At 37.6% G+C, this 26,896-nt stretch overlaps 1 protein-coding gene across 1 annotated transcript in view; it reads left to right on the forward strand.

The window, feature by feature from the left end:
• Nucleotides 1-1,124: 1,124 nt before the first annotated feature.
• The window catches only part of Nyap2 (neuronal tyrosine-phosphorylated phosphoinositide-3-kinase adaptor 2), a 251,709-nt gene continuing 225,937 nt past the window's right edge, over nucleotides 1,125-26,896 (forward strand). Inside the window, exons 1-3 of the mRNA XM_085697751.2 lie at nucleotides 1,125-1,596; nucleotides 1,983-2,465; nucleotides 11,119-11,355. Of these exons, the coding sequence (XP_085553877.2) occupies nucleotides 11,135-11,355 (221 nt within the window). The 5' untranslated portion in view covers nucleotides 1,125-1,596; nucleotides 1,983-2,465; nucleotides 11,119-11,134. The remainder of the gene's footprint in view (nucleotides 1,597-1,982; nucleotides 2,466-11,118; nucleotides 11,356-26,896) is intronic.

Below are 26,896 nucleotides of genomic sequence, written 5' to 3' on the forward strand. Positions count from 1 at the left end.
TATGTTAGAGAATGTCAAGTTACATAGAAAAATATATATTAAGGATATACATCACAATATAATGTGTTTGTTTTATTTCTCTCCAGATACTTGTAAGTTAAACTCAAAAAGCAAAACATATGAAATCATAGCACAGTTCTACTTGTCATTTAAGTATTAGGAAGGTGACCTCAAGAATAGTGCTTTTATGGTTTATTGGAACATAAGGATATTTTATGGAATTACTTGTGAATCGAGATGTTTAATTAGAAGGAGAACAGCCCGCAAGCAGCAGCCATTTACAATAAAAGTTGCTGGGGAAGAGTGACTTGAAAAAAGTACAGAGAGTTCTGTGGATTAGTGTGGACACATTTTCTCATGCAAAAATCCTTTTAGCCCATATGAAGCATAAACTGTTCTCTTATTATTTGTTTTACCAGAGTTCTCATTTATTTATGCCTTTCCTCTCATCGTCCTTTCCTATTTTCCTCCTTCATTCCTTTATCTTTATTCTTGTCTCGTCATTACGCAGAATAAGACCCAGGAATTATCATGTTACACCATACACAAACTTAACATATTTTTAAAATCTATTTTCATCATTTATTCTGGGGAAAAACAAGCTTGAAAATTTGTATTTGTCACATATATGTATATACACACACACACACACATATATATATACACGAGTATATAAATATATTGTGCATGTGTGGATACAAGTATATACACATCTGTCAATCAAGCACATAACATAAATTATACACACAGCTTCAGTGGAATACCAAGAAAAGAATCCAGAAGCTCTTTGGGAAAGGCAAGAAATAGAATGACTTTAAAGCATGTCTGCAGGAGTCTGAAGGAGTGAAGAGTCCATATGCTATAATCACTGTACATTTTACTTTGGTTAAAACATTGCGGTCCCAGGGAGACCTTTGTTCTGTGTACGTGTGCTGTGCACGTTCTTTCCAAGTAGGCTAGTTTTGTTCTCATGCCATGGGAGCAGGTGGCATCAAGCTGTTTTGATGAGGTTAAAAGGCTCCTCCCCCCCTCTCCGAAAGCAGCAGCCTGAAGTACGTCAGCAGTAATTGTGTGCATGGCTCTGTTGTGCAGGGTGGGTGGAGGCAAAATTGATATCAAATAAGGGCATCAAACTGGGATCCGAGAGTTCCGTTTAAGTTGTTGCTCATTTTTATTAGCCCCACTGGGAAGAAAGCCTCATAACTTAAATATTCTCCATACAGGAACAATAATTCTGATGGATTTAAATTTTCCTTTTTAAAAGGATGGATTTAGAGCTAAGTAGTGGATATAAATGGAAAGGTTTCTTTATCCTCTTTTGATTTTGTTATTGACATATCAGACTTTAGCTCAGTTAGATAAAAGAGACACGTTCTGTTGCTTGGATGGGAGGCCTTTAACGAGGATGGGAGCCCCCGGGGAGCCGAAATTGGTGCAGCTTTCGGGTTCCTTGCTGTTTCTTCAGTCTTTCTGTCTCCCTTTGCAGAGGGCCTAGGGTGTGGGAACTATCCAAGGTGCTAGAATGCTGGCGGCGTTGCCCTTCAATGCAGGCGGATTGCAGAAGCAGAGGAGAGAGATTACTGCTTATTTCAGAAGGTAGGTTCTTTGTTCCAGAATCCCTGATTAATCAGCAGCAGCAGCAGCAGCAGCAACAGACTAAGGCAGCTGGAGAGAAGAGAGAAGCAGGAAGGGAGGGAGTCCGGGGACGGGAGGGGGGAGAGAGAGAAGGGGGAGAGAGAGAGAGAGAGAGAGAGAGAGAGAGAGAGAGAGAGAGAGAGAGAGAGAGAGAGAGAGAGAGAGAGAACACATACACCAGAGCCAGAGCAAGCTGGTTGTCATGGGGGAGGGATGATGCTACAAGCTAGGCTTCTCCAAACCTTCTGTATGTATGCAACGGGAAAGAGCATCTTCTTTGGGGCTGGAAGGAGACATTTAGAGAGGATGTGTCTGATTTTTGTTTCCATTTATTTTTGTCTTTGCAGAACATGATCAAATGAGTTACCTTAGCCAGCTTGGTGACTGCTTCGGGTCTGATAATCATCTGTGTAGCAAAGTGGGTAAAATCATTCAATTTCTTCCCTGCTGGCCCTGGAAGGAGAGGGGCTGTGCGCTCATCTCCACCCATTAGCTATGCCCTCTTTTCTCCGAGTGTCGATTTAAGGAGGCAAGCAGCTGTCTTCTGCTACCGCATCTTCCTAGCAAACTTTAAAGGGCATTTTATCCAATAGAAAGAACATCGAAAATGCTCTGGTCTCTAGTGATGAAGAATCTTGGATTCGACACTTTTCCCATCCAGATATAATGCACTTTAACTGAAGAAAGCCGAACTGACCTACAAGTCTGTTTCTTATGGTGCTGGATCACTCCTACCGAACTGCCCCGAGACCAGCCTTGAGAGAGGGCTCTGACAGACCCAAGTCACCTCCTGACTATTGCACTTAGCTTTCCCTGGGGACTTAAATTTGGTATGTATCTCATTTTTTTTCAGATTCTATAAGCATGCTAATTGAATCTAGAACTAAATAGAAGAAGCAATTGGTTATGAAATGGAATGGATTTTAGTTAGGGATACTTAATGCTGAAGTTTGCATGTTTTATTAGGTGGAGCAGAAGTAAAGATATAGCACTGGCATCCACAGTGTTCGTGAGCCCCTGGCTATTTTTAATACCTCACCCACTTAGTGATTACCATGGAAATGTTAAATAGATCTTCATTAGTAAAATAAGCTGTGTTGAAATATAACAAGAATTTGAAGTATTTCCATGTCATTAATTGCTATTCAAGTTGTGCATGCTGCTATTTGTCTTAATTCCATACCATAAATATTTTACAACAGGCTCAGTTCATTGATGTCATCAGTGAGAGCCTGATTTTGCATTTTCAGAAAGAGGATATATGCTTTACCACAGAATATCCAAATTGCTAGATGTACTTAGAGGCTGAAACTGCTTGTTTTCTGGATGACTCCAGATAGACGTTTTCCTGAAAATGTATTTTAATATCAGTCAATATTAGGAAGATTTTACTAGTCTTGCCAAAATGTACACCTTCTGAAGAACTTTAAGTAGACTGGTTTTACTTGGGACATGTACTTATTTCATTGGAGTATCTCCATTCTGATTTTCCAAACTACCCAGCAATACTTTCAATACTTGAAATGTAGGCATTGCACATCTGAGAAAACACTGCATTTAAAAAATTTCATCTGTCCTGAAAAATACTAAAGTTGTTTTGGTACTAAAGGAGTACATTTTAAAATTTTTATCAACAGTGAAAAATATAAGGGCATTTAATGGAAGAGGTTACGTGGTATAATTTTGATAATTTTAATAGCCACAAATGTATAATCAATTGTTATGGAATGATGAATAGAGAGCAAGCATAAAATTAATCTCCCAATTTTTCACGTTCTGGACACGGTCCAATTTATTTGATATATTGTTCAGTGTTAACTTAAAAATTAGTGAACAAACAAGAACCAGATATGTACAAATGTTTTGTTTTTGAAAGTAGAACATATTTGTCCAACTCAGTGAAGGAGGTACGTGTGTGAAAGGCAGTTAATATTTAGGAAGCTGTGAATACAGACCTGTGGAAAATGCTGCAACTTTACAGGGGACAAGCAGAGATGTAAAACTTGATTGGTTTGTAAAGTTGTGCACAAGTGTCAAACCTCAGGGAAAAGAATGGTGACTATTCTTGAAAATTGATCAGTCAGTCATAGACCATCAGCTCAATTAGATGGCTTCCATTGTAGCTCCAGTCAGCAATTCATTAAACTGACCCCGTATGCTTTGCAAATACTGCCTTGTAAGCGTCTGGAACCAATTGGCCCAAGGCTCCACAAAGTCCCTTAGCCATTGGCACTCTGCTTGAGCCTCTAATATTAGAGAGGATGTAGCCAATCTTTTAAGACCTTTGGTTAAAGACTTCGTGACAACCTGGAAGTTAGGGAGATGCCTGATACATGATGCTACTGCATTTGCATTATTTATACCCAATTTGAGGAGGGGGATCTTGGAGGAAAAAAAAATCCCTGCAAATGAATTTGCTTTCTGAGAACGAAGTAATCAGTGCCTTTGTAGTTACTTCTGCAGTCTGTCTTGATGGTAACTTCTCTCCCCGTTTTGTGCAGAACAGCTGCATTTTGAGATCACTGAGAATGAGAATATGAATGTGAGCATTTGTGGAGTAAGGGAGAGGATTCCAAGCACAAATCAAAATCTCTGACACTAGTATTTGACAGTCTGTAAGTCTCTGATTGTAGAAACAATTTTGACATGGTTTGCATGGTTTATGGGTTTTCACTGTGCTAGCTAGCCTTTATTTGGTTCTAGTCTATGAAGTTAGCAAATTTTAGACAAGAATTTGCATGTGCATGTAATATATGTATGTGAAGCCTGATTATTAAATACTTATATTTTTATATGAACCAAGTGGTGTGTGATTTTAGATTGATGTAAGTAGATTCAAATAATGGAAAATAGTTTTTTTATAATGCTGTACAATTTAACAACACAACACAATAAAACAAAACTAGTCAAAATCACCTGGGGAAACATTCTTTGGACACAACCCCTAGGATTCTCCATCTCAGGAAGGATGCAATGATGAGAATGAGATGGAGAATCAAATTTTAATAACTCAATTCCAAAACTTTATATAGCATTAAGGCAAATATCCGTTGGAAACCTCAAAAATATATAAAGAGCAGAAACTAGGATTCTGGAAACATAAGTATAAAGTAAGGGTCAAGAATCCAGCCTTCATCAAGGCATTTGTTCTCTTCTATGTCTTAGCTTGCTTCAGCAGATCCCAAATCACATCATGACAACAGCCTAAAATGAACCTTACCTTATTCTGGTCATAGAAACATCTTTCAGTATGCATTGTGGCCTACTATTTAGACGTTTTTATGAGACTTTAAATATGCGGAAACAATTCACTCCCACATTAGATTTGTTTTTCATTCTCGACCACTCAATATAGGTGGCAAAATAAAGACTAAAGAAGTTGACACCAATCTGTACCTTTGAAAAGTCGAATCTCATATAGAAAACAGATTAATTTTAGAAATGTGGGGTAAATTGTTTAGGAAGAACAACAACAGAAACCAGTGCCCAGGAGGCTAGTGGACTGGTTCACTCAGAGGATGTTGGTACCTATGAAACTCTTAGCTAGGTAAGTGGAACTATCAGGTTTATCACAGGGCAGTCTTATTGAGTGAGCGTTCATATCCATCAGGTCCACCCTGGCAGAACTAGAGTGGTGAATTAACAATGCAGGAGATTACACTAACTGAGGAATTAGTTTAGAATTTTAAACAAAGGGGAGAGAGATGAGAGATGCCTAGACATAGATGAGAAAGAGCCAGGCAGCCTAAATATTCATTTGGCTCTTTCTGTGTGACTTATCTCACACATCAGCCTGTGTCTTTGAGGAACTGAATCTCACCATGAGTCGGTGCTATAATAAATACACTCTGTGAACTGACAATTCGCACAGTGGGTGCCTTCATTGGTGGAGGGAAAACACTACATAAGCACATGATCCTGGTTAAATTTGTATTATTTTTCAAAAACGCTCCCTGTTTTTAAATTTCTCTTTAACACTTAGCATTAATTAATTGAGAATGACTTAGCACTCAAGTTTCCTTGATTAAAGTATCAGCTATCAAAAGGAAAAAAAAGAAAGTGGGAATTTTATAATTTTGTTTCCATTAATTTTATTTGGACCTACATGATTTTGCTGTGTGTTTGGTGATGGAGAGTTTTATTTCTATGTGAACATTTGTGACAAATTAATATCACAATCAGCTTTTCACTCAGCACTGGTTAGGAATAGTGATGGTTGTATAAAATATACATGTAGAAAACTCAATTCAAAGTTAAATCCTTAGTTTATATTTATTTTCCATACTAAGAATTTAATTAGTGCATTTTAGTAAAGTCAATTCTCAAATTTTAGAAAGTGTCACAATATTGCACAATGAAATCTTTGTGAAGGGTGTGGTCAACAGGTTATAAGTAACAAAGTGAAAACGTAGGGTAAAATGAAAAGCTGAACAAAGTAGCCACTTTAATATTTAATCCAATATTTGTAGCTTTGGTAAAATCAGGCATGACTGTAGGCACAGTAATCTAAATATTAAATTAACAGAATCGCTAGAAAATACAAAGCATAGAAGTATCAGAAGTCATAAAATAAAGACCCAAATTTTACTGTGTATTGCATGGGATTCTGATTTTGTCATTTAACCTACTATTCTAGGAGAATTCCTGACATGATTTTCAGATTTAGCCACAAATTCCAATAAATACACACATAGCCCTGCACTGTTTGGATCAGTGCTGGGGCTTCCAAAGAAAGCATATCTACTCTTAGAGTGAAGATGCATTGCTCCAAGAGTATAGATAGACAACAAAAGTCTCTTGTTTATTTTAAACAAAAAAAAATAGTGCACAAAATTGTTGTGGCCATAGGAACGCAGAAATTCTCTTTCAATCTTATGCATTCTATTTTTTCCTATATATAATTGGAAGTCAAGTAAGGGAGGTGGTTGCTTATTGAGAAAACTCTAAAGATGCTACAGAGCACACAAGAACCCAGTTGTATTTTAACAGTATTTCCTCAGAAACCAACTGTGGAATTCTGTGTCTATTGTTTAAATAGAATTGCAATTTAAGAGGCAGGAACTACATCCAAGTCTTATATGGGCTAGAAGGAACATATCTAACTCAGCATTTATCTTACATAAGTGCATTCTAAAAACACATTTGTGATTTTCTTGCTCATTACAGCAAATGGTAACAATTATAACAAGGTAGATGATTAACACATTTCAATTTTATTTTGAATGTGTTTACTATAAGAGAATGGTGATGCATTCATCTGAAACATATCTTATCTTTCATCTTGGAAGGGCAAAGTTGGAAGGTTTAAGATGGAATGAGCATTGCAGTCCGTAGATCCTGGTGCCATTGTTTTCTAGATTTAGACAGTGGGAAGTGGCATGCTAAGGGTCTTGATAAATTGTTTTATTTATGAAGAAATATGTTGTCTCCTAACTTTGCCATAATATGAACATCTGCGAGGAAGGAAGTGATACTGTCTTAAATATTTTATCCATGTGTTTCAAAAAATAGTTTATCTAGGAGCCATGTTGGTAAATATACGAATTTCCAGAGTCGTCGATTGGTAGAACCTGCATGATGGTTCAGAGGTAGAGGCTCTTGGGTGTGGCTTTATGACATGAGTTGCAACATCAGGTCCTACAGGTGGTAGGAGAGAATTGACTACTGAGAGTTGATTTTTGACCTCTAAATTAATACTGTGGAAAACATGCCTGAATACAAACACACATACCTACCTACCTACCTACATAGACACACACACACACACAAATAGACATATATCTATATGCGTATACATACAATAAAATGAATTAATAATAATTGTTAAAACAAATATATTTTGAACACCAGTAGGGGTGGGTGACAGATGGCTTATCTGATAAAGGCTCTTGCAACCAAGCCTGACAGCCTGAGTTAGATCCCCAAGACCCCCACATGATAGGGCAGAAAAGCCAATTGCTTCAAACTGTCCTCTGATCTTTACATAGAAGTTATGGCGACATACTCTCCTCCATTAAAAATATCCACAGCTAAATGTAATAAAATGTTAGATTTAAAAGGAGTTTGTGAAAGGCTTTCATAGCAATATCGCTACAGGGCTCACTGAACACACACATTTTAAACCAAATCCTTATGACATAGTCCATTCCAACTGCCATGTTTTTTTTTAATGTAAAGAGAAATTTAAAGATATTGGTTAATGCAAAACCCTAGACATAGAAATAATGTATTTGAGACTTAGAGCACATGGAAAAACTTGCAACTCTGCAAGGACTTTTGCAGAGTCCCTGTACATTACAAACTAATTTCCATGGAAGCCAACAAACATTAATCATTGACAGGCTACTAATCTTATTTTAAAGACCATGTGTCAATGTTGAGATGCTATACCTGTTTATTCTCAAAAATGGTGGCAATAAGATTTCATGACCAGGTAATGATGTAAACAGTATGAAAGTCATATGAAATGAAATTATTATTCTAGTCTTCTTCTGCCATGTGACATCTAGATGATTATACTTTGGCATTCCTCAGTGCCTTGTTTGTAGCAAGTGCCCAAGAGATTCTAAAATAGATGGGTGATCATATGACCAACTACCTTCCTGAAGGTGGGTATAGGCACATACATAAACATGTAACCCATTTTCATAATATAGAGTTTGACTTGATGATACAGTTGATTTTCATCTAAAAATTATCCATGTGAATTAAAAAATACTTTTTCCATCTATAAATATTTTGCAATAATATTTCACATTTTCTCAGAAAAACAGCAATTTAAACCCCATGTAACTTGAAATGCCATTGGTAGTGATAATTAATTATCAAAAGCAGTCAACTATTTTGTTAAAAAGTATAATATGTTAATTGTGTAAGAATTACTAGGGTTGGTGGAAAACCTCGACAAAATAAATAAAATATAGCCCTTTGGGAAGTATGCTTCTTGCATCTGGGAAAAGTACAGTTTTGCTGGAGGGCAGAGAGGAAGGAATCATTCTAGCCTGAGGTGTTACCTCTAGCACGCTTATAACATGAGTCAACCTGCTTGACTTAGGCAAGATTAATTGTCACAAAGTTAGATGGTCTTTTTTTAGCCCACAGTCCTTACTGCAGATGTTCTTGATGTAGGTGAATTCCTAATAACTTTAATGCTTTAGATAGCTGTAAGATACATTCCTGAGTCCTTCCTACCAACACGGAACTTTCTTCTTTTCTAAGTGCCCAGGTGCCTGCCACTTAAGCATGTGTTCTTCATACATATAATTCAATATACTATAAAGTTAGAATTAAAAGACTATTCAGTTCTACACCATTGGAGCTAAGATATTAAGCAAAATATAAGAAAATTTTAGGGGCTGGAGAGATGGCTCAGTGGTTAAGAGCACTGGCTGCTCTTCCAGAGGTCCTGAGTTCAATTCCCAGCAACCACATGGTGGCTCACAACCATCTGTAATGAGATCTGACGCCCTCCTCTGGCGTGAGGGCATACACGGGGGCAGAATGGTGTATACATAATAAATAAATCTTAAAAAGAAAAAAAGAAAATTTTAATACAAAGCCAACAAACAACTTCCAGATTCTAAAATATCAAACAGTGAGAAAGATATATTTAAGTTCAACATGAGATTCAAAGTTGGGTTAACTGATAGCTAAAAGGCTAATAAATTTTGATATGAATTAAGATTTTCCTAACTACAACCCAACTTATGAAATATAATTTTAATTTTAGAATAGCTTTGATGTATACTATATAAAGAAACTTCTTGACGTTTTCAGTAAATGGATTGGTTGATCAACATTTCTCTGATTTTTAAGGGAAGCAAAAAACTGTAAAATACTTTATAAATTTTTGTGTATTTGGAGAAAGGGTCTCTAAATATTACAGACATGTGCCACACTTCACTCACTTGTATCACTTTTCTACACTACAGCGAACAGGAAATTCAAGAAGCCTTATTGATATAGAAGATTAATTTTTTGTTTTTATGTAATTTTGTTCTTTATTGTTGTTAAGGCAGTTTGCCTACCTTGTCTTGAATACTTGGAAATACACAGTGATTCCTAAAACTTGCCTGTCTGACCATCCATCCACCTACTCGTCCATCGTGCATCCATCCATCAACTCACACATTCACTTCACATAGGTATTGTTGCCATACATCTGCACTTTATGATGATATTAGAGTGCTTTATTGTGCAAACTACTGTTGAGTTCTATTCTAAACTCTTCACAGCCATCTCTTCTAGAAATCACAGCAGGTAGTGCGAGTTTTGTCATTCTCTTATAGCTGAGAGCTAAATACACCAGTTCAAAATTCCATGTTTTAAACTATGGCTTGATTTGGGTTTGATTTGTCAAGCTATTGCACCTGTAACTTAAGTTGTTTAAAGTTTGTAGACTTTCAATTAGCAGTACTTTAATAATATCAAAGCAAGTATTTTCAAACTGCTGAGGATATGTGTAGGCTTGACAATGCACAATATATATCCCAGAAAATTATGATATGAAGCGATTATAGAGAGCCACTTTGAAAATAACACAGAGTCACAAAAGTATACCAATTAGATGGCCAATATGTCTCTTTCCTAGATTGCTATTATCTTTTGTATGGCCAATGTAGATGTATACATTTTCACTTACATGTTTAAGAAAAATGTAATTCATTCTTTCCAACATAACATAATTTTAATTTAAATATGCATGGAAATGTCATTATGATAATGAAAATACAAAACTTGGATCTATGGTATTATAGCAACTTATTTTGAGAAATAAAATTATGACTGTAATGATGCAAACCAGGTATTTACCTTCAGACGCAATGTTTATACATTATCAGGTGGCAGGGCAGAACTGTGGTCCTTTGTCCTGATGATGCTGATGGGTAGGTGGAACATCTGACACTCAAGTAACACATGTTTCATGTTATTTCAAATACTCGGGGAATGTGTAATTTATAATGAGGCATTTTCTCAATTAGTAAACATGAAATGTATAAATCTGAATTATTTATAGAAAATTCAGCTTCATTTAAGGGAACACCGTGGTCTAATAGAAAATGAATGGAACATAATCCTTTTTAAAGCTATGATTTTTCTTAATGGTATTCTATAACAACTTTATACTCTAACTCACCATAGCTTAAGTACATTGGAAATACATCAATTTATTTACAGTGTGGGAGTCCACATAGATGAGCACACGTGTGCTATGGTGCATATGTAGAGATCAGGCTCAACTAACAAGCCAATTATGCTCCTCTACTATAGGGGTTCTGGAGCTGGAGCTTGGGTCCATAGCCCTGCCAGCCAGCACCTTTACTCATGGAGACATCTCAGTAATCACTAACTTAAGAGTCATAACTCACCAGAGCTGCATATATCCTGCGGTGTCTGATAACTCACTTGAGATTTGGGACAATAAAATCTTAGGAACGAACCTTCACACCCTTGCTAAGGGTATGATATGTTGTCCACCTTCAGGAAGTATCCCGTTTCCATGATACCCTCCAAGATGATGTGTGCTAATCCTGAAGAAGACCCCTTGGACACTTTTCTCCAGTATATTGAGGATATGGGGATGAAAGCATATGATGGTCTGGTTATTCAAAATGCATCCGACATTGCCCGCGAGAACGATCGCTTGAGGAATGAAACAAATCTGGCTTACCTGAAAGAGAAGAATGAGAAACGGCGAAGACAGGAAGAAACAATCAAACGGTAAGTATAGACCACTGCATTGCATGAGGGAGTTTACAATTCCTATTAAGATTGTGTTAGTGACACCTGGCCCAGAAAGAGCTGGTCAGAGTCTTGGCAGGGAACATAGTAAAAAGGATCCCTGGATGCTACCAAAGGCTCTTCTCTCCTGCTGGCAGATCCTGACCTTAGTTAACAACAGTTACTTGCTTGCATTTTGTGCATATGGAGGTACAGATGCGCTGGGGAGAGAATTCAATTTTCTCTCTATAAAAGCTTGTGTTGAACAACTTCTTGGTAAAAACACCAGGGAGCTCAGACAAGTTTTTAACAGCCAAAGTTTTATGAGAATGGCCACCTTTAATGGCCAATGTTTATAGTTCTTACCTTAAAATAGAGTTCATCTTCTTCCTAGACTATGACCAAGACCAGTGACTAATTAGGCATGTATGTGCCTCTGAAGTACTTGGAATCCTTGGTGTATACTCCTGAGCAAATTTTATGGAGATTACTTCTCTTGATTTGATACCAAGGATTCCAAGTTTGATCAGACGAAATTGCTTTCATGGTGTAGCACCTAGAGTGCCAAACTAATGAGCCATAGACTGCAGCCCTGTAAATAGAGGTTAAGCTCCTAGTGTGTGTACACAAAGGGCACACACCTTGTGCTTTTTACAGAAAAATAATTCAGGTTGTTTTCTGATGTGCTACTCTGTCCAGCTTTGTGGAATTCTGTTTTATTATTGTGGTTCATTTTTTAAGTAGAAAAATTCAAAATGTAGAAACTGTTCCTTTCAGTTATCTGCATGGCGGACAAGTGATGGGATACTGGGATAGTTCGTAAAGGATTTTCACCTAATATGTTAGTCACATATTCTTTGGGAAGATTAAGATATTAAGGAAATAAAATTTTTTAAAATTTTTTTTCAAGTTCAATTATTGGGTTGTAAAGTGACAAAGTAACGTTGCACAAAACTAATAATTTAAAAAAATATTTTACATGTAAAAGAAAGATGAATGGAGGGAAGAGGAGGGATGGGGTGAAAGAGTAAGGAAGGAGAGATAAAACTAGAAAGAGATGTTTTAGAAAAATATACTATTTTACTTCTGAATTATTAAAATTTTACCCAGTTTAACTTAAAATTGATTCCTTACTGTAGTAAGCTAGGTATCTTTTAATTAAGGTATATTTTTTCTTATGTAACATTTCTGACAGACTTCTACTTATGTATGAGTGTCTTACTTTAATTTTGAATGTTGAGTTTTTAAAAATTCAAAGCAAAGAGGATCGGTTACATGTTTTTTAGAGCGTAATAGTACTGCAATTTAAAGTTTTTCTACCTTGCATTTGCAAATTGACAAATTAATTGCTTCTTCTAAGTGATGACTAGACTTATTTATGGAAACATCTGTTGGCTGTTTCTAGCATCAGAGCGCACACATTCGTTCCACTGGCTTCCAGGTTTTATTATAAACCTTTAATAGGATTCTGCATAAATAACTAAACACAGTGACAACAGTAGTGGCTAAGTCTCCAGTGCTTTACAGACATGTGTTTAAAGAGGCATGAACAATGGGGTAGAAATTTGACGTCTAAGGCACTTGGGAGCAATATCCAGATAAGTAGCGAGACATCAGAACCATGCCAATCAATGATGAGGAATGTGACAGAGACTTGAACTTGTGCTCACTTTCTTGGATTAATCAAACTGCTTTTGACTATGGTGTAACAAATCACAGAATGTAGCTAGGATCACTTACTGGAAAAAACAAAAACCCAAAAATGGTTTTCATTGACTTCTACCTTGCACATTGGTAAGCACATTAAGACATTGGATAGCATAACTTGAGAATCGAATTAGCACCGAGTGTACATTGATTCTCCTGTTCTCTTGTAACTTATTAGAACTGATGGGAGTTGTTACTAAGATGGTTGTGGTAAAACTGGGTAAAGTAGGTACATTTTGGAAACCGTATGAACTTTTGGATTGATGAGACTTAGACATTGAGTATGGAGAATGAAAGGCAAGGAGCTTCTGTGTGGCCTTCTGTTGTTCCCTCTGTGTGCTGCTATTGCTTGAACTAGCAGGGTGGCATTTCTATTTAATGAAATGGCAAAGACTGAAAGTGAAGCAAATTTAAGGCAAATAACAGGGAATGGGAGCCAGTTTTGATATGCAAATGTTGAAAGGCTTTGAGCTGCTCAGGTGGGGATTCTGGATGGAAATTTGGATAAAAGACCCAGGACTTTGGGTAGAGTTCTATGTGGTAAGAGGGAGAAACATCTTAGTCTCTCAAGGGCTTTTAAAGCATGCACTTACAGGACAACAAAGACAGGTAGGACTTAAAATTTAAAATGATCAAAAACCCAGGACAATTTCCCAGGGCATGTCAAACCTCACAAGATAAAGACAGTGGAAGAACCCAGTAAGTATAGTCAGGGAGCCCCAAAGGAAGACTGAACAATGTCAGAACCACAGCATTGGAGAGCCAGCAGGGAAAGAAACAGAGAAACAGATTCACTGACACACCCTTCTTCTGCCAGAAGCTTCATTGTAGCTACAAGTGTAGGGCAGAACCAGAAGCTTGGGACAGCTCTCAGTATAACACACTATTGCAGGGAAAAGACCAAGGCCTGGCCCACTCTGTATCTAAAAGGGGAAGTCACAAAAGACTTACAGAAGTAAGTCATCTGAGAGTCCCTCATACCCAGAAGAGAGTCACTGGTAATGTAAAAATGACCAAGCTGGCATTGTAGTAAGAACAATGGGACATCCTCTAGCCTTAGGTAAAGATGATCGTTTTCAAAATAACATTTAACTCTTGTCCCATAATGATTGAATGTTTTAGGAATTAAAATAAATGGTTTATGCCTTGCTATCTATAACTCAGTTCTTCTTTATTCAACCCTACCCCAAATCTTTTTTTCTGGGATTCTAATTTAATGTGTAAATATCTTGGAAGTATAAGGATCCTATGAGAGCCCAAAATTGTTGAAACTTCTCCAAATCACTTTTCTTTTCCAAAAGCAAAACCCATGTGAAGCAAAATGGCTTAGATGCCTTTGAATGTGACTGGGGAGGTGCTTAGAGAGGTGAAAAAACTATGAACAAAGCCAGACCAGCAATGCCTCTATTTGAGGAGGAGTCCAGAAGCCTTTTTCACTGCCTTGGGAGAGGACTGGCTGAGACGTCTCCTCGAACAGTACAGTCTATGTACCATTTTCATGTCTGGATTCAGTTTAATTTTGCTCATGTAAGAAACAGTATCCCAGAGGTTTGGCGTTTTCAAATGATGATAATCTCTCCTTGTTGTGTTCTTTTTCTTTTTTTTTCTTTTCTTTTTATCATATCTCTTCAATATTCCCAATGAGAAATGTCTGTTTTTTAGAAAGTCCATCAACTGGTTTCTGTTCAAACATACTTTTGTGGGATCCTGGAACCCCTGAAAACACAGAACACCCACATTCAAATGGATCGTATATTTAAGGTTTTTTTTTTACCTTTCAATTAATATCAAATAGAAAAAAATCAGTAAGTTATTAAAAACACCATCTAATTAATTAAAATTACCTCATCTGTCTGTTGAAGGCCTTCAAAATATATTCTGTGATTTAATACATGGGCCATAAATGCCAGAAATTCTAAAAGGCAGCACATTTGACCTTGAAAAGGCATTGATGGTAATTCTCTGTGAAATGCGCCAGTTGCAATTTCAAAAATGTGCAGACTGCCAAGGCATGCTTAAAACATGGAAATAGGATTTCATGTGCTTGGCTTTCTGGACCACATACTGCTGAAATGCCTTTTGTGTTCAAGCTGGGAAGCTTTAACACAGAGCCCTTAGACAAACAATATCCCCCCTCGCTTTTTCTATGATCTAAGTCACCGAGGTTTTTCTAAACCCAGTTCCTTATTTTTAAACTAACTTGAGCCCTTGTCACTATTAAATTCCTTGCATCTTCCCTTCTCTCTGTCATACGGGCTTTACTGAAAAGACTTGCTGGTAAAAGCGAAATACTAAATAAAGAGAAAAATGACAGTCTTAGTGCTTCTCCTAACAGTTTAAAGTGGCGTTTGGTAAGAAAAAGAGAAACACATAGAGGAGAAAATTAACAGATAATGAAAACAATCATTTCAGTGACTCATTGTCTCTGCTGTCTTAAATTCCAGGGGTTTTGTACTGGCATGAGTAAATGTGACTTATTTTTATCAAGTAGCCCACATGAAAAACACGCATGCAAAATTACCCTTCAACAAGATATTTCATTTAAGATGGTTTGGAATGCACTAGTCATTCATAGATATGGAGAAAGGTGAGAAACCACCTTTGGTGGTTAGCATGTTCGATTGTGGCCAATAAGAAGGAAGGAAGTGATGAATGACAGGTGACCTGTAGGGCAGTATCTGCAAGCACCTCTGAGAGCAGGCTTTCTTGGAGGTCCTCTCTTTATAGGTAACCCCTTGTTAGGTCATCAGATGAGGACAGTCACTGAAGAAGATGAACAATCTGAAGGCCATCTTCTCTACCGCAGGTACAACTGCTTTCTGGGATTCCTTTAGAGCAAAATTCACTTTGAATTCTGGAATTGGTCCTCACATTTGGTTATCCTGAAAACAATGTAAGACATATTGCTAAGTCAAAAGCAACAAGAAAATAAATACTCACATCTTTTCAAGTATAGTCTTCTCTGTAGGAAGCAGTTGGTTGCTTTTCTCCTAATGAAAGAAATGCTGCATTAGTGAAATTTCTCCAAACATTGTGAGTCTGGGAGACAGCTCTTGACTTCAGCAAAGTGCTTCTGACACAAAGGACTACTTAGGCTGATTACCAGTGTCTCTATTCCCCACGGATGCCCTCAGGAGATCTATATGAGGCTATATTTCCTCTTTAAAAGTGACAGTCTGAAATAGAATTAGATTACATATGGCTCCTTTTAAAAAGGCATGCAGTTGTGTATTTGTGTATGCACTTGAAAACTGTGTAGAGTGCAGAGTTTCAGATTTCCCATTATGCATTGGGAACCAGAGTATCTCTGAACTTTTAGGGAGAAAGCTACAATAAGAAATAGGAATTTTAAATTTATTTTTCATGTACTGATTTACTATTGCCACAAAAGGACATGGAAATCATACCAATTTTGTAAATCAGTTTGTTTTGTTGAAACAAAATCATAGTGACACTGAGAATGCTTATCCACAGACATATGGTCATTTATACAAATAATTTAGTAAGTTTTGGCTTTTTGAATTATACTCACAACATGATGGAAAACATTGTGGTAACAGAGAAAATGCTTTGATGCGCATTTTGTGAATGGTAAACCTACTCAGTGTAGCATGAGCAACCACTCTGGTCACATATAGTTCTCCCGAGGCATTTGTTCTCAACGCAGGCATGCAGCAATGTACAGTTTCCTATATTTGCATTAGAAAGGATACTTAAAAGCATCATTTCATAAGCAAAGTGAAGACAGCTAAATGAACAAAGCTTCAGAAACACAGGGCCCTTCAGCTAGCCTTCCAGTGTAAAGGCTTTATCTACAGGTAGCACAGGGGTAGCCCCTAGCTGGCCATTGCTTCTAGGCTTGGATGAGCACTGGAGCGAAGCCGTTGGCCATAGTAGCTTGCCAGTGCCTCGATTGCCATGAATCTGTTTATCTGATCTGATGTGAGTTTCTGACCTAATTTTACTGTAGGACTTAGTGTTCAGGCCGAGAAAACAAGGTTAATGTGTTGATCCAGAGTGAGATTAAACAGCAGAATCTCCTAATGACCCTCTCTAATTTTGGCTTCCTCTTGTCCTTGTGATTAATCCAAACCACTTTCCTATTAAGCATTGCAGAGTACTACAAACTGTTTTGCTTGGTTTGGGTGTTATAAACCACATATCCAGTCTTTTTTTGTTTGTTTGTTTTTTGTTTTTTGATTTTTTTTCTGAGTTGAATGAGAGAGAGAGCTAAGCATTAACAGTAACAAAATGCAAAAGAACTTCATTTTAATTCATAGAACCCCAGAATTAGAGGAAAAACTTCAGTAAGCAGCCTTGAACACCCTTTGGTGGTTATTCTTTGCTGAACCAGAAAGAATGTCTACAAGGATGGCTTTTTGCAGGGTTGGCAGTGGAAGTTGATGTTGTCGAATATCTATGAACACCCTTGTGGTGGGCAAATGGTGTTGGTGGTGCTGTCCCACTGTTTTCAGAAAACGTCACCCCTGTCTGAAGATGATTAATACATATTTTATAAATCATCAACTTGCGATTTACACTATGCTAATATTTGAAATGATGGTGAATGGTGTCCTTTTTTATTCTCCTGGAAGTGGAGATTAGAGTCCACAGGAATGGGGTTTTCAGTTCCCTTGTGAAGGTTTTGCCTACTTCAGTTTCTAACAGAGTGATTTCAGAACAACTAGGCTTTCTGTTGCATGGTCCTAGAATGCTTTAAGGCAATCAGTATCTGAAATAAATAGACAGATGTTAGCAAGAGGAGGGGCTCATTTGAACAGAGCCACATCCAGAGAGGGCAGTTCCCAGGGTGAGTTCTCTGATGCTGGGGAAGCAGCAGACTTCTGGACAGCTAACTCGGAGACAACTGGGAAACCTAAAGGAACCTCTTTGCAAAAGTGAAGGTATCATTTCCTTAATACACAGTGCTAGATTGTTTACAGATTCTCAGGGAGGCTTTGGTTACCATTTCCTATCTAAGGTTATTTTATTACACAATTTAAGTTATGAGAAAATACTCTCAACCTTTTATGTAAATATGGCATTTATAAAAAGTGTTGAAAAAAATAACAAATGCAGAGAAGGATATCGGGGAACTAGAATATGAATCAGTGAATATTTTTATTTTTTTCTACTCAATGTGAAATAACTCCTGGAGAATGTGTCTAATGTAATGAAATTGCCAGAGTAGTCCCTAAGCATGGTAATAAAATGGCCTCTGAGGCTTCTGTCCAACTTTGAGCTTGCCTGAAGAAAATGTATGCATCACAAATGTGCGGGTTACCTTGAAATTAATTATAATCGAAAGTTGATAGAAAGAAAATCAAACCTTTCCCTGTGAATTTCTGCTGGGGACATATGCCACTAATTGAAAGTTGTTCCCGCTGATTCTCATACCTGGAAATATTCATGCCTCTGCTGGAATATGGACATGGTCCGTCTGCCAAGCTGAGTGGGGGGAGGGGAATCTCCTTTGCTTTGTCTTAAAGAACAAGCACCTTCAGCATGATATACTGGGTAGATGTTTTAAAAATACAAAAAGTAGACCAATATTTCGAATCCATTATTTTAATTAGTAAATTACATTTTAGTCTTTGATTATAGGATAACTAAAGTGCTCGATATATTTTTTGTTAGGCTAAGAAATGCAGGGGCTCAGTGGAATGAAAATGAACATAACTAAGGAGAGGTGATTTTCCATTAGGCTAATGTACTACATAGCTCTTTGATGTCCATATTGCTTTTTTCATAACTCCTTTATTGGGCATCTTTATTTCAAGCATTAATCTCCATACCTAAGTTAAGGAAGAGACAAAGCTGTCCAAGAAGAGGGAAATGAATTTTAGGACATTGAGAGGGTATAGTTTAAACCAGGTTGCTCAGGCTACCTTACATGGCACGTCACATGTGAACCAAGAGCTCAGAGGGAAGGAGGGAGACATGCTGTCTGGAGCAGGGAACTTACAAAAAGACAGGACACCAGGAGAACAGGTCGGAGGAGCACGTTTGTAGAAAAGAGGAAAAGCAAGATCAAGGGTGTGATTAGAACAGGGCTGAGTAGGTGAGGTAGAGAAGGCAAGACAATCAGGCTAAGAGAGGTGGTGGGTGGATTTCAGGGAGCTTGGGGTTACTGATATGATTTGATTTCGGAGAAACTGGCATAAAATGGATAGCTACTGGGGTCTTTGGAGGTGAAGAATGAGAAATCTGATTCCTATAACTGAACAAAAGGCCTTTCATCTGCTCTCTGGTTCAAAAAGAATGGAGACAGTTCCTCCATTATAGAATGACTCTGAGCTGAGGGTAGACTGTGGCCAGGAGATAAGGTGTCATACATATGGTTTCAGATGCCTATTGGGCCTCCAGTGATTTAATAATATTTGTATTGTTTATGATTCATTTTCAACAGTTTGTAGGTATAAAGACAAAAAGTTTTATAGACATTCAAATAGGTATATGATGCTAACAGGTGCATGAATACATGCATGCATAGTTAAGCTCAAGGAAAGATTTTATTAGTTTTATTATTATTATTATTATTATTATTATTATTATTATAATGACAAAAAATATTGGGCATAGAATCTCCTAACATTTTTGTCAGTGTATAATACAGTAGTTTGACTCAGTAAATCTGAAACTTATATTCATTGAAGGATGAGGAGGAGCATCTATATTAACTAGAAAAAATGGATAATTGCCCAGAGGAATTGATTTTGTGTGTTTATTGGGGTCAGCGATCTTGACTTTTCAGAGCTATGCATTGAGAGACTTCTCATATATGTTAAAACTAACAATCCTAATGCTGTAATTTAAGAAACAAGATGAAACACAAACAGAGGCCTGTATGACCCTTGACACTATCAAGCGGAAGCAATGCCTTTATAAATGAATAGACTCAATCATGATTACCATTGGTGATATTCATGTACAGTCTTTTGGCAACTGTAGAGAATGGAATAATTAGTCTGCTAATTGGTGTATATAGTGCACATTCCCTGTTTTAAGGTCATTTGATAAACCTGCAATTTCTGTTCCATTGTAAGGAGGAAATTTGGAGTCCTGCTGGGTATAAAATCAGAGTGAAGCATAGCCTAACAGTGTTGAAATTTGAATGTCTAAATACAAGATGAGATTGGAGTCTTTACTTGCTAGATTTAGTGAGAGCCATATGAAGTCATTTAACTACTTTTAAACTTACTTATTTGTTCTTTATCAAGAAAAAATAATTATTTTTCTCAATGTTTAAATCACAAAATAGGTACATGTACCATGTGGGGCCCACTGGCTTAGAGTGCAACCACCAAACAGATGCCCATAGCTGACAGCCTCTGTTACTGCAGGCATTGCTGGTGATGTTGCTATGATTGCTTCTGTGTAGACAGAGATTGCTCATTTGTTTCCCAGCTGCCCAGACATGAATAATCACATAAAAACGATATTAATTACAGCACTGTTTAACCAATAGCTTAGGCATATTCCCTAGCTACCTTTTACATCTTAAAATTAACCCATTTCTATTCATCTGTGTATCAGCATGAGGCTGTGACCTACTGGTAAATTTCCGGAGTCCTTCTCCTTTGGCAGTAACACAGTATCTCATTGACTCCGCCTACTTTCTCTCTCTATCTCAGTTCTGCTTTTCCCCCTAGCTCTACTCTTCCAAGCTATTGGCCGAAACAGCTTATTTATCAACCAATAAAAGCAACACATATACAGAAGGACATCCCCCATCACTTCTGTACCCACCATTTTCCCTTCTTTACCATACAAGACTGCTCCATTACTCATTGTATATAGTTCCATGTTCAGAGTTGTTATACTTCCATTAAGGCTAAAAATAAAACAATATAGAAGTATCTCTGCTTGGAAGATTAACAAATGACACACACAGCTAAAAACTTCCAACCTTTTCATCTTTTTCATCATATCCATATATTTTGTTCTTTCCCTTAATGTCTTAAAAATTACAGGAGGAAAAAATAGTTATACCGATTATTCAAAATGAGTCAGTCTTTGATGGGCTTGCATCCTAATTATTAAAATAGCCAAGAGAATGGAAACTATCTGTCAAGCAGAGTGTGATTGCTAGCCTTTGTCGCACCGCATTGGGAAGAACTCATCCAGTGTGGCAATGTAACATCATCCAACACAACACATGCTATCCATAGTGCAATCTGATAACCAATTTCCACAGTTTTAAAAGGAATTACCTTGAACATTTGCCTTCTTCAAGTGTGAACTGTTAATATGTTCACTCTTTTGATGGAAATGCGTCTTTTCTATCCAACTGCCACAACATTTTTGCTGTAGCTAAGGAGAATTCATCAGTAATGAATCGTGAGGGTGAAACCACTACCACATATCTCAAGCGCTCACATTTAAAACAATGTCTTCCAATGCTTTGCTTTTGTGTTCCTCTTCATGAAAGCAGCATCTTTTAATTCCCAGAACATCAACTCCTCCCAAGACATTTCTTCACTCTACAAGTACTGGAGGATGTTGACCAGGTTAGCCCTGCCATGTTCCCAACTGCCCATTGCCTGGGAAAAGAACTCTTCTTGTTTCTTTTCTTTTTTATACATTTTTTTTGACTGTTAGAGGAATTTTATTACAACAGAGAAATATGTGTCCATCTACATTTCGCTAATACCCGTGTTTTATAATGACAGTGTTGTATAGTTGTGCCATTGACTATATGACTAGAGAAACCCACTCTTTGGCTAGGGTGGAGGATATATTATCCTCTCCTCTGCCAATCAGTTCTCTAGTGGGGAGAGAGCATTTTTATTGATATTTATTGAACTCTACATTTTTCTCTGCTCCCCTCCCTACTGCTTCCCTCCCCCCTTCAACCCTCCTGCAAGGTCTCCATGCTTTTCCTTGGTCCTGTAATTGTAACTCAGGCATGTTCAGCTTTTTGACAAAGTGTACAAGCTATACATGGGGAGAATTGAGCTTCTTAAAATTTTCCTGGGAAAATGCTTAAGTTCCAAGGATGCCTGTTGTCATTTTTTATATATACTTAAAAAATAATGTTGGTGTGTACCTTAATAGTTGAATACACAAATATCTAAAATTTGATGCATTTTATTTAGAGGGTAAACAGTATTTTGTGATTTACAAGAAGTGTAATAGAGACCAGCAATAAAGAAATTAAAAGAATGGAGTAACTGCAATAGCCCAAGAACATGTAGAGGACTCAGGACAAGTCCTTTTCCTTGGGCTCCCCTCCCATTCCAGCTATGAAGCAGTAGTCTTTCACATGACACAATGTTCTGAGACAATCCATCCTTACATTTTTTAAAAGGTATCAGTATTTTAAAAGGTCATAGTCAATGAAGATTATTCTCTCTGCCCCATTGCCTCTGGTTGATTAAGCAAATAGAGAAGAAATATGTAGTTGATGCTTCTTGTCTAAATAATTACTCTCTTTTTTTGAAGTCCATAAAGCCTAACATGTCTTAGCAGATCAATGAAAAGTATTTTTTATTTATAAAAATTCTGATGATGTGTTTATAAGCCTTGCTAGTATAAACATTCATTTTGAGAAATTAATGAATCTAGATGTCAAATATTTTTCTTAGACTGGTTCATCTTTTTCTTATAACTATACTTTTATAACTCTTAATGACTCATTGGGGTTTAAATTTATTTTTTAGGTTTCCATTTTATAATTCATTCCAATTTAATATTTCTTTTTAAATTTTGTAATTGTTCTATTCAGCTCCCATGCAGTTATTTAAAAAGCTTTGGTACTTCAAACAAAGATAGAGCAGAATACATTTGAAAACATGGTACGTAGTTCAACAGATTAAATGGGATAAAGGGAGATGGGGGAGGGGATAAAAGTTACTGCCCAGGAAAAGGCTTTTTAGCAAATCATGCTGAATCTCATTAATAAAGAATACATCCACTAAAGCTACACAATCAATCTGCCATGTGCATTAGTGATGTCTAGCCCAATTCAGGTAGATAAATTGTTCTCTAAGTGTCGGTCGGCTGCCACTCAATCACAATACCCATAATAGATGCCTTGCTGAGTTTTCTCTGATTCATGACAATATTTTCTCCCCACAGTGTTAGACTAGACTTCTGTTAGGTGTAACAGAAGAGTGTAAGAGAGAAAGGATACCTAGCTGGAGGGCAATTTAATAACATAAAGGATGGTGTATGTAAACAGTCTACCAAAAATAAGCTGCAGGCATATTCTGGCTGAACACTATTGTAAAGTGTCGGCTAAAAAGAAATCAGGAAAAGTGAAGTCAACATAGAGCTGGAGGACTCCAATGAGACTATTACCACAGTGTAGACTTTTATCCACCGCCGGGTACCATTAAGTTCCAGAGGATGAGAAAGGAAGAGTAACCATTTGCTTCCTTGAGTTTTTGAATTACATAGTCGTAGCCTGTTTTCTAACCGTGAATGAAGCATTTAATGATGAGGCCCGTGACTAATACCTTTTCCAATGAGTAGCTGTCAGGAGCACTCATTGTCATAAACATATACTTCTTACAAGCCCAATACAATGTGTTTTTGTGAGACTCTGGCTTGAATTGACACCATGAGATTTTTCTAAAGGAGCCAATCAATTTCACATGCGACCTGAAAACACAAGCCCCTGCTTTTGAACCTGTAGTCAAAGGGAAAGGGTTCTGTCACTTTGCAAAAGATTAAAAGTCTCCAAGGAGATATTGTGAATGTAAGAGAGTATTTTGAAATGAGTTGGAAACACTAAGCTTGCACAGTTATACGACTGTATTAAAGTAGAGGAGTGGAAGATTAGAGTGGTATTGGGTTTTAGGCAGGAATACTGCTTGGGGATTTGCCCTTAATGCAGTGACCTTATCTGCCCAAGTCTTTCTATTTCAGTGTGCCTTAGAATTGTAAAAAGAAGTCAGCTTAAAGGTATCAACAGAGCCCCTTGTGTAAGTTCGCTCTAGCAAAGAGCCTCTTTAGCTCAATGCAATTGGCAATCTTGGTTTGAAGCAGACTCTGATTTAGTTAACATGTGAGCTGAATGACCTCTGCCACCCCAGAGCCGAATGAAGGGTTCAATGCAGGTTTGATGGCATGTATGAATTAATGTGTCAGAGAGAACCTGGGAACACAATGCAGAGGCCATTGTGAGCGTACTGAGAAAGAGAGATACCCGCACACAGGGACACAAGGCTATCATATACAAGCATGTGAGTGTTCAATTTGAAATGATAAATGCATGGATGTGATATCAGTATCTATTTGTAATGATCAGGCTCATGATGATCAACCTTCAAGCAATGATTAACCGTGTAGCTTGAGTCTCTTGCGTGGTGATAGGATGCGCTGTGTTTGGGCAGGCAACAAGACAACATGTTGTAGATATGTTAGTCTCAATTCCTTGATGGCGTGCATTTAGTTAATAAGAAACCACATTAGTCACAAATGCAGATGGAATATAGGTTGACTTATAAGACTATGTCAGGTGGACACATTAAGTCATATTAATCTGTATGTGCATGATTTCATTGGTAACATTATCACTGAAATTGACTACCAGGAATTTAAGGTCAGACCGAGACTGTCCAATGTTTAAGCTCATCTGCATTCATATGTAGACTTTGGGGGTATGACTATCACCCTCATGCTTTTAAAACTCATTACAAAGTGATGTATTTGCCCTAAAATTGTTACTCTGTGTTAAAAATGTACACATGGCAGTAATGATTAAAATTAAAGTTTTATCGAATCATTTTGTGATCCTGTACAAGTAATTTGAATTAATTAAATACCTCATTCTTATACATCCTCTAAATATTTTCTAGTCTTAGTTTGTGTTATTCAAACCCCAACTATTATCTCTGTCAAAAGCAGATGACCACATAATAATACAACACTTACAAGTACAGTGAAGGATTCTCCCACATCATGTGGTTTAAAAATGAACACAAAGATTAACAAATGTTTCTTTTTTAACTTTGAAGTTCAAGACTTGGTTTGTACTTACACGTCAAGTACTTACCATTAAATGTCTGTAATGTAATCATTATAGATACCCAAATATACAATGCAATTTCTAGCATTCTCCTGTCTAAACCATAAAAAGATCTATCTAAATGTTTAAGATTATAACAATTTACAATGTACTCTTTTTGTGTTAAGGTCATTTTTATTTCATTACCTTCTACCACTCTTACTGCCTTGATTTTCATAAACTTAAAGCAATAGATGAAAATAATTCTATTAAAAGAAAAGAAGTTTTATAAATTAATAAATCCATTAAAGAGCAGAGAAGTCAAGGAATTTTTTTTCTTATTTATTTATTTAAAGAATTTCCACTTCCTCACCTCCTCCCAATACCCTCCCGCTCCCCCCACTCCCTCTCCTCCTCCCTCACCATTCCCAAGAGCAGTCAGGGTTTCCTGCCCTGTAGGAAATCCAAGTTCCTCCCCTCTCCCTCCAGGTCCAGGAAGGTGAGCATCCAAACAGACCAGGATCCCAAAAAGTCAGTACATACAGACAAAACAAGACCCAGTGCCATTGTCAATGGCTTCTCAGTCAGTCCCCATATCAGCCACATTCAGAGAATCCGGTTTGATCACATGCTCATTCAGTCCCAGTCCAGCTGGCCTTGGTGAGCTCTCATTCCATCACTCCCCTTGTATCAGTGGGTGAACGCACCCTTCGCGGTCCTGACTTCCTTTTTCATGTTCTCCTTCCTTCTGCTCTTCATTTGGACCTTGGGGGCTCAGTCCAGTGCTCCAATGTGGGTCTCCGTCTCTATCTCCATCCATCGTCGGGTGAAGGTTCCCTCTGGTTCTGCTTTCCTTGCTCACGATCTCCCTCCCTCTGCTTCTCATTTGGACCTAGAGAGTTAAGTCCAGTGTTCCAATATGTGTCTCTGTCTCTATCTCCATCCTTCACCATATGAAGGTTCTGTGGTGACATGCAAAATATTCATCAGTATGGTTATGGGCCAAGGCCAGTTCAGGCACCCTCTCCTCTATTGCCCAGGGAATAATCTGGGGACCTCTCCTTGGGCCTGGGAACCCCTCCAGAATCAAGTCTCTTGCAAACCCTAAAATGACTCTCTTAGTTGAGATATAAACTTCCCTGTTCCCAGAACCTTCCTTCTGCCCTCCCCCCTCACATTCCGCCAAGCCATCCCCAATCCTCCCCCTCTCCCCTCTCCCTAACCATCTCCCCTTACTTCCACCCTCCCACCCCCAGTGCACCCAAGTTTGCCTGGCAATCTTGCCTAGTTCTAATATCCAGGAGGATAACTATATGATTTTCTTCAGGTTCACCTTCTTATTTAGCTTCTCTAGGATCACGAATTATAGACTCAAAGACATTTAACTATGGCTAGAATCCACTTATGAGTGAGTACATACCATATTCCTCTTTTTGGGTCTAGGTTAGCTCACTCAGTAAAGCATTTTCTTTTTCCATCCACTTGCATGCAAAATTCAAGATGTCATTGTTTTTTACCGCTGAGTAAAACTCTAATGTGTATATGTTCCACACCTTTTTTAACCATTCTTCTATTGAGGGGCACCTAGGTTGTTTCCATGTACTGGCTATTACAAATAGTGCAGCTATGGGCATAGTTGAACAAATACTTTTGTAGTATGATAGGGCATCTCTTGGGTATATTCCCAAGAGTGGAATTGCTGGGTCCTGAGGGAGGTTGACTCCCAGTTTCCTGAGAAACCGCCACACTGATTTTCACAGTGGTTGCACAAGTTTGCATTCCCACCAACAATGGATGAGTGTTCCCCTCACTCCACATCCTCTCCAGCATAGGCTATCATTGGTGTTTTGAGTTTACCTATTCTGACAGGTGTAAGATGGT

This window comes from Myodes glareolus, chromosome 1, assembly GCF_982192425.1.
Source record: "Myodes glareolus chromosome 1, mMyoGla1.1, whole genome shotgun sequence".
NCBI classification, from domain to species: domain Eukaryota; kingdom Metazoa; phylum Chordata; class Mammalia; order Rodentia; family Cricetidae; genus Myodes; species Myodes glareolus.